The sequence below is a fragment of the Cebidichthys violaceus genome, unplaced genomic scaffold (assembly GCF_023349555.1).
Source record: "Cebidichthys violaceus isolate CVI_PGR_0920_01 unplaced genomic scaffold, fCebVio1.0.p SCAF_9, whole genome shotgun sequence".
Lineage (NCBI taxonomy): Eukaryota > Metazoa > Chordata > Actinopteri > Perciformes > Stichaeidae > Cebidichthys > Cebidichthys violaceus.
The window spans coordinates 9,408,955-9,423,326 of record NW_027176975.1 but is presented as its reverse complement, the minus strand read 5'-3'; the positions used below and the strand labels follow the sequence as shown (position 1 = coordinate 9,423,326).

The following is a 14,372-nucleotide window of genomic DNA, read 5'->3' as shown; positions in this document are numbered from 1 at the left end:
TGCCTGGCAAGTTGATTGTAATAATGCTGCTCATTTATGACTGCAAACACATGGAACCTTTTAAACTTGCAACTTCAATCATGCTGTAATTGAACGCAGTCCTGTGGCAAATTAAATTCGTTTGTTCACTGCCAAATAGGGGAAAGAAACATGAAAACTCCAACAAAAGTTTTACTGCTTGGGATTCATAACATGAGACACTTGACAGACGCAAACAGGCTTTGTCAGCCCCAGCGAGCGGTGTCTGGGCTGCCAGCATTAGCAGTGACAGTTGACTGTCACTCTTGATGCTACACTGCTAAATGGGAATAGGACCCATTACCCGGATTGTTTCTGACTGTCGTGGGGCCATGAACGTGAGAGTGATAAGCTTTACGAAGTCATCATGTCAGATGGAGTTCAATTTCACTGCTGGCCAGTTATCATTGTTGGGGTTTTCAGTTTACATCCCAGCTAATATCTAACTTTTGCCAATATAATCCATATAAAGAAGCATTTGTCTATTACGTCATTACATCTTAAGACAATCAAACAATATATCATTTTACTTTTACTTAATATGTAAATGTAAGGGTACCACTCATACAATATATAACACTAGTAATAAAAGAAAAATATTATTGTAATAAACTAAACATTTTCCATTTGTGAAAAACATCCACCAGGTCAATGCCATCAAACACAACATCACGAAACAGGCGCTAGCTCCCACGACTGTGTAATGGATTGCTATCATCATTACAATTATTGCAATCATTGTGTTGACCTCTCACCCAGGCAAATGTGGATATCAAAACAATACTTTCATCTTTATTATTAAAGCCTTACAGGGTTGCAGGGTTAATGATAATGCTAAGGAAACAACACTGGAAAAAGTGCATAAAATATTTCATGCAACCTCTTCCCACTCAAAACAATCTCATTGTATTGACATCAGCACATTGCACTTAATGGCAATTATTTCTCAGAATTATAAATATTTTTTTTCTCTTTAATTAAAATTAAGAAGGCCAGCACAATGTTAAAGTTCAGGTAAATAATAATCTGAAATTTGATTCTTAATACATTCATGTTAGAAAATAATTGCTGAAATGTGTGTAAAGACTGTGAACTATATAGTTCTGAATTGTGGATTTAGGCCGATTAACAGTTTGTTACCATTTTTGTAGTCAGTATTTTTTTGGGAAGGTCTCAAATCATGGCTCATTGATGCACTGGGGCCATCCTTAGCATAATCCCTCCCCTAACACTCTATCAAATTTGGAGTATTGGGTGATTTATGCTAGCTGCGTCTGCAAGGGTTGCAAGTGTTCACACAGCGTCTCAAACTCAGGACTCACTTCTACATACACTTTGTTATACCTCTACAATACTAACTGCGCTCCTGTCAGTGTTCACTCTAACTACAGTATCTTATTGCTCAGCCAGCCAGTCATATCCTTGTTTTAGGCAGCTAACAAGTATCCTATCAAATCTGAGTACTGTACTCCAAAGCTTTTGACACCTCAAGTGATATTGAGAGAAAAGAAGACACTTTATTGTCTGTATTCTCTCTCTGCAAAATCACTTACACTGACATTATTTGCTAGGACAGTCACGGCTGTCAAGAACTGAAGTAGGGCTTTCGTTATTAAAGAGAAACAAAAAACTGCACAGACCAGATGAAACACTTTGTTTTGAAACTTTAACAGATTAGAAATAGTGCTCTTTTGTTTCTTTGTTGTACCAATTGATTATTTACTTGACTACTGTGACCCTGTGATGCAGTGAGGTCCATCATTTTATGAGTTTAAGTCAACTAATATGATCACTTACAGTACTGCAGGTTTCTGTAGTGCCGAGGGTTTTCTTTCTGTCCCTCTCACCTTCTATGATTCCATTTTTAGATGTCTGTAAGCTTGCGAAACTGTGATCACATGGTTCATCAGAGGTGATCCAAATGCATTTCACACTCTTATTCACTTCAAGTCTACCACTTTCCTCTTGACACCTTATATAAATACATCACATCAACCATCAACTCCCTAAATCTCCAAATCATTGGTAAGGCCAACGCCATATTAAAGCACACATGTGACATGACATACCAAGAGTACAACTCTTCATTTTCTCATTTTGCTGTAATTCTTTTTAAGATGTTGTACGAATTTGAAATTGAAAATATTAGAAGCTACTAGAGCAAATCTGTCCTTAATCACTAGCTCTGATCTATGCCCTGCTGATCCACCTTAATTAAGTGGAGGGATTTCTGTTAAGCCAGACTTAACTGCTAACCCTGCAGTCTTTATTTCAACATCTGAACACCTAGCCCTTACTGTACTATAGGCTGTTGGTAGAAGTAACTATATAACGGTTCTTATACAGCTGCATATAACATGGTGGCTTGAGTATTGATGACTTGTTTGCTTCCTCAATACCCTCCTGATCTGGAGGTGAGGTGGTTACTGGAGATATAAATTAGAACTACACGATTGCTGTTTGATGCACAGGAAAACACTTTTGCAGGTCTGTGTCACCTTCTGTCTCAGAAAACAACCATAGACTGTAGATAGGAAGTCGACATAGTCACCGTGACATCACCCAGTGGTTTGTGGACTAAGGTTTTTAAGCCTGGAGTTCAGCATTTCAACTATTGCCATCTTGTTTTTGTTGGACCGTAAATGGGAGGAGCTAAGTACAACCGATAAATAGAATGGGGTTGCACACACATTTTAAGTTCCCTGTGGCTGATAAAAGTAGTCTATGCAGGGTCTAATACATTACATTCTTAGGTTTAGATTAATAGAAATATAGAAATAGACTAAATGAAGTCCAACATCACTATTGGGGAGGAAAAGCAGATTATTAGATTTACTGTGTGTTTACTATGTGTTTGTTATTAAATGTAGGCTACTATTGATCCATATTGTGTTATTGATTTTTTGTAAATTATAAAGTGTGATTGGATGGTGTGTGTGCATGTATACAGGTCTTTGCTGTTGAAAGGCATGCCCAGTCAGCCACAATGTAGAAACAAAGTCCAAACTGTTGCTAATGATGAATGGAAGGAAATATTACATCATATTACCCACAACCCAAACCTGTTACATCTACATATGTAAACACCTTAATTTGTGTGTTTTATATGTGCATATGTATCCTCCTCCTTATGTATGTATGTATGCCTATGTGTGTGTGTGCACTCTGTGTGTGTCATGTAGTGGTTTTTGTACGTGTTCGTCCTGTGCACCGGCCCCTATATCTCCACTGAACACCTTGAGGTCACAGCAGCCCTATGCTGGACAGGCTGGCTGGTTCCCATTTAGATTATGGATGGTTATTACTGCCTCCTGGCTGTCATTCAGATTAAACCAATATGTCCAACAGACAGAACCTTCTCCTGGGAAGGAGGAGGGGCCATTTAAATAAGCCATCTCCAGAGCCCTCCATGTTTTACAAATGTATTAATTTGTCAAATGTTTTTTTTTTACAAAATGAAGCAATATCTGTCTGTCTCTCTGTCTAAATATCACTATTTTACTTGGCAAATTAGGTTAACTACTGTAGGAAAAATACAAGAAAACACATAGGCCTGTAGTATTCCCATGTAACACATTCAATTCATTATATAAACTCATTTGTAGGTTCAATAGTTGTGGTGCTGAATAATGGAGAAAGGGTTACATTATTTAATAGTATGTATGCTTACGGCTCAAATGTGCAGGTTGGGTTTGGTTTTCAGCACGTCGATGATAGACCTTAAACTGAACTGACTGCTTAATGTTTGTACCACAGCACATTTTAAAATAGAATATGAAGTAAACACACCCAGTCGTAAATCTTGATTGTCTCTAGATTCACTATAGATCTGTTTTTAGCACTTCTGCTGAGGGAATTATGTTGGTTTGGCTTTGACGGCCACCTTTATGGGAAATACATTAAACCACCTTTAAGGGAAATTGAAAGATGTTATATTTGCAGGATAATTTGAACAAAATCATTTCATTTCTCAAAGAAATGTTGCCAGGATATGACTAAAACAATTGTCTTTTTTCTCTTTGGCTATTATATTGAGTGAACAAGCAGAATAGTACCGCTTTCCTACTCTCCTAGTAGTATGTTATGTGATGTCTTTTTTTCTCAAGGCTTTGCAAGTATTTCCACCAGATGTGTCAACAGCAGGATGAGACAGACAAGTAATTGTTCAAAACCAGTCTGTGAAACCCTTTATTGATTCCCTGAACAGCATCTTCTTTGCATCCTTTCTGGAAGGCATGGTACATTGATATTTACATGAATAGATCAAATAATAAGATAAAAGAAAATAAACAATGGCACTGCAACATGGAAGCACCTTTAGAATACCCAATTCTAAAACAACCCATATAGCCATTTAACAAACTACACATGCCTGCTCTATGGTTAACACCTGGATAAGATGATGTGTTGGTTAAGTTTCGGAAAACAACACTGTTGGGGTCAAGATAAATCAACATTGGCTGTTGGTACAAGATGGGGCATGAACCATGCTCGCATGTTTCAGAATCACACCTTGTTAACCCAACCACCCGTCCCGACTTACTCCTTAAGAGGTTCTACTATATAATATTGTCACATTATCGCTGCTTATTGAGGACAGCACACAACAAGCTAATGCCCCTCATTTGCCTAAACATCACATGTATGTGAGATTAAGCCAGCTTTGTCTGCTGTGTGTGTACAACTGCCTGGCATTTACAGATGACCAACTATAGTTAACTTACCATTGTGCTGTTTCACTATTTCAGTAGAGGCAAACCCTTTTCTTATCTTCTAATCTATTCATCAAATGGGAAGTACATCTTCTCTTGTCAGACAACAATTAGTCTCGCATAGTCAGACCTTGTCTCCATTGCGCTGTGTCAGCGCTAAAGACAGGTCTGGCTTCACATACTATCATTTTGGTATAGGGGGGAAAAAACGCTCCAACCAATTACAATCATCTTGGGCCGTGCGAAGCCCAGGATGCAACAATGGTGCTCTTGCAAATTAGATAGCGGAGATCGCGGAACGAGAGGAGAATGCGGCGTGAGATATGCGGCAGGCCTATACTCACTGTCTACATCCCCTGAGTCAGACTAGACAACAATAGATAAATAGTGATGTTCATTTCCATTGGAAACAACTCAAGTGATGTGACTCACATGGGTTGTTTTAACTCATCTTAGGGAACACCAACAATTGAAGACATACATTTAGCCAGCCCCGTGTTTTATACAACTAAAGCTTCGTATTTTATGCACCATTATGATTCACCACATCAACACGTGCAACACATAAAAACCTTTTTATATGTCTATATTTTCTCAGCGTGTGTATTTATGTGTGGGTGTGAATAGCTGTCTTCACTCGGAGGCATGTTTTTCCTTTTCTTTGTGAGTGTGTAGTTGTGTGTGCACACTATATACAGTGTGTATCTGTGGACTTGCATGTGTGTGTCTTGACCCCTATGGTAAGAGAGGAGAGGAAATAGCAGAAAGAAAACCGCTCTAAGTGAAGCGTGGAATGTGCTTGGTTTTGGGATTACATTGGCCCATGTGCATGGGAAAACACAAAGGGGAGCATCTACTGCCAGACAGATGAGAGGTTGGGAAAGTGCTTGGCTTTGGCTCCTTGTGACTTCAATTTGAGCTTTCTCTTACAGTGAAAGAAGTGTTAAAGGCTGCGGTTCACTCTTTAATTCTGTCTGTTTATCACAGGGATGTCTAAGTGAGTCTATTTTACCCCTCAGTTTGCAGCTGCTGGGGAAAGATTCATGGCTGCTGTCTGAGTTGAAATAATTTGTTCCAGAGGTCTCTTAAGTTTTTCAAAACAGTCAGCTCAGCTTGTCTTGCTCGACATTTAGTAGATACACAGAATTCAGACCCCCCCCCCCCCCCCCCAGAAATACGGTACCACATTAAATTAGATTGGCAATATAAAAGTTTCTTAAAAACCTCTGAGAGCACTTTGTGAAGTGATTTTTATTTTCACACCTAAAGACACCATAGGGAATGCAGACGTGACAGAGCACTGATGTTTGGTTTGTGGAGAGGGTAAAAATGTACTCTCTGCATGTTTCTCATTGATATGATTGGAAGTGTTGACTTGATTGGTTTTCTAAGATGGATTTGAAAGCATTTGCAGCTGCATGCAATGCTGGCATCCATATATGTCTCATTGTCTGCCTTGTGATCTATGCGGCGTTAACCCTCTCCATATGCTGATACCTCATTAGTATGCAGCACTGTGAATTGAAAAATGTACATGAAATTGAATCATATTTTAATTAAGCTTGCATGCTCATTTGTAGGCAGTATCATTAGTGACTGAAAACAGCCCCAAATCCCAATACATTCATGTGTATTCATCCATCCATCCATCTATGCAACAAACAGATCCAAGGGAATTGGTTCATCCTGTAACACCCCCAACAATAATAGCAAACGTTATTTGTCATCCCATAAATATGACGCCCTTGGTCTTTTGCCTCTGTAGCTGTGTCCAGCTATCAGGCACATTTTCAGAGCAATTGTGCGAGTGGTGATGGAGATGGAGGGTTGTGGTAATGGTGGCAGACAGGCAAGATCTCAGCCATGGAGCTGGACTGGGATTTAGGAGCCAAGGATGCAGTAAACAAGTATGAATGCCGCAAGGGCTAATCCTACACTGGTCCAGAATGATGAACACATATTAGTCAAAGGCCACCGACCAGGACATATAGCAGTGTAGAAGTGTATAAATGGGGGATGGGCTATGGCACGGTGTAAAGCTACGCTTCATGGTGGCAGTGTGGAGTAGTTCTCTTGGCAGGATGTTTTACCCTACAGGTAGCAGGCGTGTCTGGCTTTACATTCTGAATGCTCCATTGGATTACATGTGAGATGTTAATGTACATATGGTAGTGCACGGTGCAATTAATAATATAGTTGAATCAGCAGCGTTGCATGCAGCTGAATCACTGACTACTGTGACATAGTTGTGATAAAGCTAATTTATTTTTTTTATCTTCCCCTCCTCCCTCTTCTCCTCCTCTGTGTCTCAACAGCAGCAGATGGTGAGGAACCAACTTCAGCAGGTGGGAAATTTTTATGCTTGGTAACGTCATTTCCCTTCATTTGTGGATGTGTGTGTGTGTGTGTGTGTGTGTGTGTGTGTGTGTGTGTGTGTGTGTATGTGTGTGTGTGTGTGTGTGTTTGAGGGAGGGAGAGAGAGAGAGTTCCCTGACTAAATCTTGACCAAGCCCCCTTCCTCCCTTCATTACCATTGACTAATTCCTGTATCAGCTCACCGATCATGCCTGGTCAGCAGCACTCATGATTATATCATTTGGTAGTTCAGTTCATCGGCAGTCCTATTGAAACCTCTTCTAATAGTGTGACTCTTGCGAAATAGCTCGTCTTTGTCTGGTACCGTTATGAAATTATTTTCAGAAGCTCATGGTCCAATTCAGCTCCACAATTGCTTAACCTTGATTGCTTTTCGGAATACCTGAGCTTCTTGCATAATGTCAAGGGAAAATGGCTCCTAGTGTGTGTGAGCTTTTACTTTACAATCCATTAACTTAAGAGTAGCATTAATATATAGCAATTTCAACGTTTCAACATACTGTCTTTTATCTAAAGGACAATGCATTGCATCCTTAAATGTATGCCATTAGTATCAGTCATAATGTACAGGACAGTATATCCAATCCCTAAGGAGCACGTTGAGAGTGTTTTGTGCTGCTCTTAGTGTTTGTAATGAATAGTAAAGTAAATATCTGTTAATTATCATACAGAAACTTCCTCATAAAAACATTTTCCTTAGGGGAAATATTTGGTATTCAGAAGTAGTGCTTCTCATTATTGAAATAACTAATGTGACGAGAGTTTTATTACAAAAGCAAGACCACAGAGGACAACAGTAAACACGAACCTGATTTATCTTCATCAGTGATATAATTAAAATGTCACTTCACATCCTGGGGAAGTACCGCAACTGAATACAAACTTCCTACTTCTAAGTGCATCCTCAGCATCTAATTGTCTTTGTCTACGTTTCTTTCATCAATATTAATATATGCTGGTTTATTTGAGATCAAATAGGTTAAAACAAGAAAAATTTATTTAGATAAGAAATAATACCCCACAAATCAAAGCAGTTTATTGTTGCTATGCTAAGTTTAGTGTAATCTCTGACTCTAATGGGTTAGTCAGAAAATAGGAAAGCAAACACATGTACCCACATGTGCATGTGCACACATTCATATATAATCTGAATATATATTTGATATAGAATATAAACATGAACCCTTTCAATTAAATTAAAAAATATCTATTGAAAAGTTTAATAACACAAACTCCTGAAAAATCCTAATTAAATAATAAATGTCAACTTTTTCACTAAAGTCATAAATGTCGCACACATATACTGTGTGTGTGTGTGTATATATATATACAGTATGTCAACCCTGCTATCATGAATTTTTTGGTATAAATATACTGTTTGAATAACTGCAGTAAATCTTTTTTTTCTATGTACTGTACACATTTCAGATAACAGAGAAGAATGCGACAAACAGCACAAAAAATAATTAGCAGATCCAAAAATGACCCGAATTAGGTGCGACTTGTGACCACTGACCTGGAACTGGACTTGGAGAGAAAATAGGACAGGGTGATGTGGAAGGGCAAATTACTCATGACAGGTTTGAAGAATTTAGCATATCAGCTGCTATTTCACAGCCTCTATATCTCGAATGCACATATTCATGCCCTTATGTGTGTCTGCACACATAAAGAGGACTATCTTAAGCAAGTTTGGCCTGTATTTATTTAGCTCCTGTGTGTATCTCTGTGTCTATGTCCATGCTGATTTGATTGTATTTTGGTATAGTCTATGAACATTGGCCCACTATCTGCATGGCATCTGAAGCTATGATTGAAATTAGAAGTTTGAGGTTGAGAGAGAGAAATTCTGCAGAGTGTGCTAAACATGATAGAACATGGGATTTAATTTTGTCCTCCTCCCCGATTGGAATAATACAATGATGAAATTACTTGCATTTTATCTATGGTCGGATTCTTTCTTTACATCTAGGAGTCTTTTCATGTTGTACAAAATATCATACCAAATGGAAATGTCTTAATAACATTAAAAATGATGTGAGTAACTTATACAACCTTTTTGTTGCATAAATCCCCACAGAGGTTTTGCACTATAACAATATAACTATAACAATAATAACTGTAGTGAGCATAGTCTGCCTGCCCTAAGTGCCTCACCTTCTTTATTGTGTTTTAAAGTGTAGTGGGAGACCGTAATTTTAATTTGACACATTACTTAGTGACATTATTACCACTTTGATTATTTTAACTAATTCATCAAATTTGAGCTTGAATGTTAATGTATTTAATGAGCATCGTTTATTTAATGAGTCTCATCAGTGAGCTCAGAATAACCAGCTCATTAACAGTACATTCAAATGTTTTTTTCCCTCCTTTTTTTTAAACAGGAGGTGATTTTATTAGGCACTTTCATTCATCAGGAGACTCTAATAATTCAAATACCCACAATAAGAAAAACGTTCCTCTTTAACATCCGTCCTCTCAAATGATTACACACACACACACACAGATCCTCAGTGGCTTTCAGCACCAGTATATGAGCGAATCATGTGCACAAGATGTATGAAATTAGATTCTCTACATTAAATCTCTTATATGAAATTAAAGACAAAGAGAAAGAGAGGGGTCATCTTCTTGCTCATTCATCTGAGAGATGAGAACTGTGTCTCTGTGTTTAGGGTGCAGTTCATTGAGAGCTCTCCATGAGGGGTCGGCTCCGGCTCCGGCTCCGGCTCCGGCATCCACGCACCAACTGCAGATTGAACATTTGCAAAGCCCATTGTAGGAGCAGCTCAAATAATATCACAACAAATACTAAAAATGCACCCTGGTTGCATCATACCACTAAGACCTCAGGAAACTTAAAGGTTAAGTGGATAACGAACAGTCCCTTTGCAGAATGCAGATCAGTAGTCCTCCGTTAAACAGGCTGGAGCCAGCCTCTGTCTTATCTAAATTGTATCAAGTTATGGCTAACTTCTCTTGCCAAATACAATTTGGGATTGCTCACAAACATTAGAATCAGGGAAATGCCTTTTTTTAGAGAAGACTTTTGCGAGGCTGGGACACCGGTCTGACATTTTCATGGCATTTAGTCTCTGACAAGACAACCTCCTTTTCTGCCTTTCTCCTCATCTTCCGAGAACAATGGTGATCTTCAGCGTGACCTCTCCATTTGGATATTTTTTTGACATATTCCTAACCATTTTGTTTCTGCGTGATTCCTACTTCTTCCAACTCTTAAGTGCATTTGTCTAACATTGTCAAATGATGATGGGCTGAAATGGCAGAGTGGCAAGGGCACAGGAGAGTAGGAGGCCAAGGACTCGCTAAAAGCATGAACGTACGCCGGCTCACGCTGAGAGCACTGATGTAATATTGGTGGTGCGGTGCCAACTTTCATCAGTCGAGGTGAAGGATGGGTGCAGTGACCATGAGCCTGTGAACCAGGGAAGCCGTCATAGAGAAAGAGGCTGGGTTCAAATAGATTTGACACAATTAGGCCATGTCAGATTTCTCTGTGATGTGGCTGGGTGCACATTCAGAGCCGAAGAGCTTCAATGTAAATTTCAATCTCTTGAGGCAGGTAGAATGTGTGTGTGTTTTTTTTTATAAAGAATTTCTAAAATGTTAACAAGGTGGTTGATTGGCCAGCTTGTTACCTCAGTACTGTGCGAGACGAATTAATTGGAGCTGAAATTCAGAGTTGACAATTTAATTTTCAGGTTTGTTTTTCATTGACAGTCAATTAAATTATTTACTGATTCTTTTTGAAGTAAATATTTTTCAATGAAGGTGGTGGGTGTGACTGAGGTAGTGTTGCTCTGTTGAGCTGTCAGCGACCAAGTCGACTGCAGATGCTTGTTTGCATTTAGTAAGAGTATTAGCTGCACTTAATCCACTGCTGCTGTAAATGGTCAGCTGGCCCCACAACCTGACCCACTTCACTGAGATCGGCATAAATCTTTATCAAGAACACTCAGTCATGCTTTGTCTGACCTCCTCATGACACCAACCAACACAGAGCAAGCAGTAGCAACACTTTTGTTTCTTTTTCCCAGTATTTTATTGTCAGTGAAAATAACTATAATACTGTATATTGTTAATTTTTTTATAGAAAAAAAATGTTTTCCCTCAGTCTCTCTAGTAGAAACGCAGAGTGAACAGTTAATTATATCGCTCATGAAAATCAAGTGAGTCAGTTTCAATGGTGTATTGTAAAATTTTGTGCGGTAAAATATATAATTTATAAATGGCTATTTTATAATGTGAAGTCTAATGTAATTAGAGTTTACTTGTAGATTAAAAAACAAAACGCTAATGTTTGCTACAGGTGTAGCTTTAACCTTGAAAATGTCAGGTCTTTTGTGATTGATCCTCAAGGAAACAAAGGACGCTTTCCTGTGTTTAACCATTGGTCTGTTTTTCACAGCTGATTGATTGGACTCTCTTTGCAGCCAGAAAAGAAATCACAGCGCTAGTGCCGGACACAACACAGGCTCACATCAATCACTGAGCGAGCGTTGGCTTGTACAGCGGAGCAGCAGCTGACATTCACACAACAAAGCTGCGAGTGTTTCCTCCAGACATGCATCACACAGACATGCATCACACAACCTGCACACTGAGTGAAGAGAGCATCTGTTGACAGCCTTACGAGATCGCCCAAGATGACACACAATGGCCCCCTCCCTGGCATTTCTGAAATAAATGCTTATTTTTGTATTCAATTTTTTCTTTTAGATGTGTTGTGATCTCCAGTTTTGTCTCCTCTCATCCCTGCCACTTCCATCATGAATATACATTTCTTTATGCATTACTGAAAATGCTTATTGTTGCAGTGATTTTTTTTTTAAGCAACACAAAATGTAAACGTGAATGGAAAGCCAAGTATTTGTAGTGCAATTGTAAATGTCAACTTGTCAGGAAGTTCGAACAAGACTTTTTAGTCCAGCAGCCACATATTTATATATATATATATTTATATATATATGTATATATATATATATATATATATATATATATATATATATATATATATATATATATATATATATATATATATATATACAGGTGAAACTCGAAAAATTTGAATATCATGCAAAAGTTCATTTATTTCAGTAATTCAACTAAAAAGGTGAAACTAATATATCATATAGACTCATTACATGCAAAGTGAAATATTCCAAGCCTTTATTTCTTATATTTTTGATGATTATGGCTTAAAGCTTATGAAAACCCCAAATTCAAAATCTCAAAAAATTTGAATATTGTGGAAAGGTTCAATATTGTAGGCTCAAAGTGTCACACTCTAATCAGCTAATTAATCCAAAACACCTGCAAAGGGTTCCTGAGCCTTTAAATTGTCTCTCAGTATGGTTCAGTAGAATTCACAATCATGGGGAAGACTGCTGACCTGACTGTTGTGCAGAAAACCATCATCGAAACCCTCCACAAGGAAGGAAAGCCTCAAAAGTTAATTGCAAGAGAAGTTGGATGTTCTCAAAGTGCTATATCAAAGCACATTAATAGAAAGTTAAGTGGAAGAAAAAAGTTTGGAAGAAAAAGGTGCACAAGCAGCAGGGATGACCGCATCCTGGAGAGGATTGTCAGGAAAAGGCCATTCAAAAGTGTGGGAGAGCTTCACAAGGAGTGGACTGGGGCTGGAGTTGCTGCATCAAGAGCCACCACACACAGACGGATCCTGGACATGGGCTTCACATGTCGTATTCCTCTTGTGAAGCCGCTCCTGAATAACAAACAACGCCAAAAGCGTCTTACCTGGGCTAAAGAAAAAAAGAACTGGTCTGTTGCTCAGTGGTCCAAAGTCCTCTTCTCTGATGAGAGCAAATTTTGCATCTCATTTGGAAACCAAGGTCCCAGAGTCTGGAGGAAGAATGGAGAGGCACACAATCCAAGATGCTTAAAGTCCAGTGTGAAGTTTCCACAGTCAGTGTTGATTTGGGGAGCCATGTCATCTGCTGGTGTTGGTCCACTGTGCTTTATTAAGTCCAGGGTCAACGCAACCGTCTACCAGGAAATTTTAGAGCACTTCATGGTTCCTTCAGCAGACAAGCTTTATGGAGACGCTGACGTTATTTTCCAGCAGGACTTAGCACCTGCCCACACTGCCAAAAGTACCAAAACCTGGTTCAATGACCATGGGATTACTGTGCTTGATTGGCCAGCAAACTCACCTGACCTGAACCCCATAGAGAATCTATGGGGCATCGCCAAGAGAAAGATGAGAGACATGAGATCGAACAATGCAGAAGAGCTGAAGGCTGTTATTGAAGCATCCTGGTCTTCCATAACACCTCAGCAGTGCCACAGGCTGATCGCATCCTTGCCACGCCGCATTGAGGCAGTAATTCGTGCAAAAGGGGCCCAAACAAAGTACTGAGTACATATGCATGATTATACTTTTCAGAGGGCCGACATTTCTGTATTTAAAATCCTTTTTTGATTGATTTCATGTAATATTCTAATTTTCTGAGATTTTGAATTTGAGGTTTTCATAAGCTGTAAGCCATAATCATCAAAATTATAACAAATAAAGGCTTGAAATATCTTGCTTTGCATGTAATTTGTCTATGTAATATATTAGTTTCACCTTTAAAGTTGAGTTCTTGAAATAAATGAACTTTTGCACGATATTCTAATTTTTCGAGTTTCACGTGTGTGTGTGTGTGTGTGTGTATATATATGTGTGTGTGTGTGTGTGTATATATGTGTGTGTGTGTGTGTGTGTGTGTGTATATATATGTGTATGTATGTATGTATGTATGTATATATATGTGTGTGTGTGTATGTATATATATATATATATATATATATATATATAGTTTATTTTTAAATATATATAGTTTATTTTTAAATAAGTAAATCTCCCTCCGCAGAATAGTTGATTAGATGTCTTGTTTTGTGTGTGTGTGTGTGTGTGTGCTAATGTAACTTCGGCACTCCGGACTCACAACACCGTTGCAGTCCATCAGGTTTTTTTCTTTTTTTCAACACACAGGGTGTAAAAATATGTAGTGTGTGCCCCACCTTGTAGAATTATTGATTTAAAGAAATTATCATCCAGCTTCATCAATCATTAGTGAATCAATCTTTGTTGAAATATTACTTTGTAGTCTTTTATATCTAAAAAAATAACAAATTTCAGATTCAAACATATCTGTCATACAGAACACACTCTCACAGTATCACTTTCTCTCTGCCTCTTTCCTCCTTGCTTTTTTCTGCTTTATGCGCTCTCCATTA

At 38.4% G+C, this 14,372-nt stretch overlaps 1 protein-coding gene across 3 annotated transcripts in view; it reads left to right on the top strand.

The window, feature by feature from the left end:
* Positions 1 to 14,372, top strand: part of edil3a (EGF-like repeats and discoidin I-like domains 3a) — a 102,243-nt gene that overhangs the window by 20,448 nt on the left and 67,423 nt on the right. For 2 of the 3 annotated variants that reach the window (XM_068703834.1, XM_068703837.1), the window contains exon 2: positions 7,046 to 7,075. In XM_068703834.1, coding sequence (XP_068559935.1) covers positions 7,046 to 7,075 — 30 coding nt within the window. The remainder of the gene's footprint in view (positions 1 to 7,045; positions 7,076 to 14,372) is intronic. The other variant, XM_068703835.1, reaches the window with a different exon arrangement.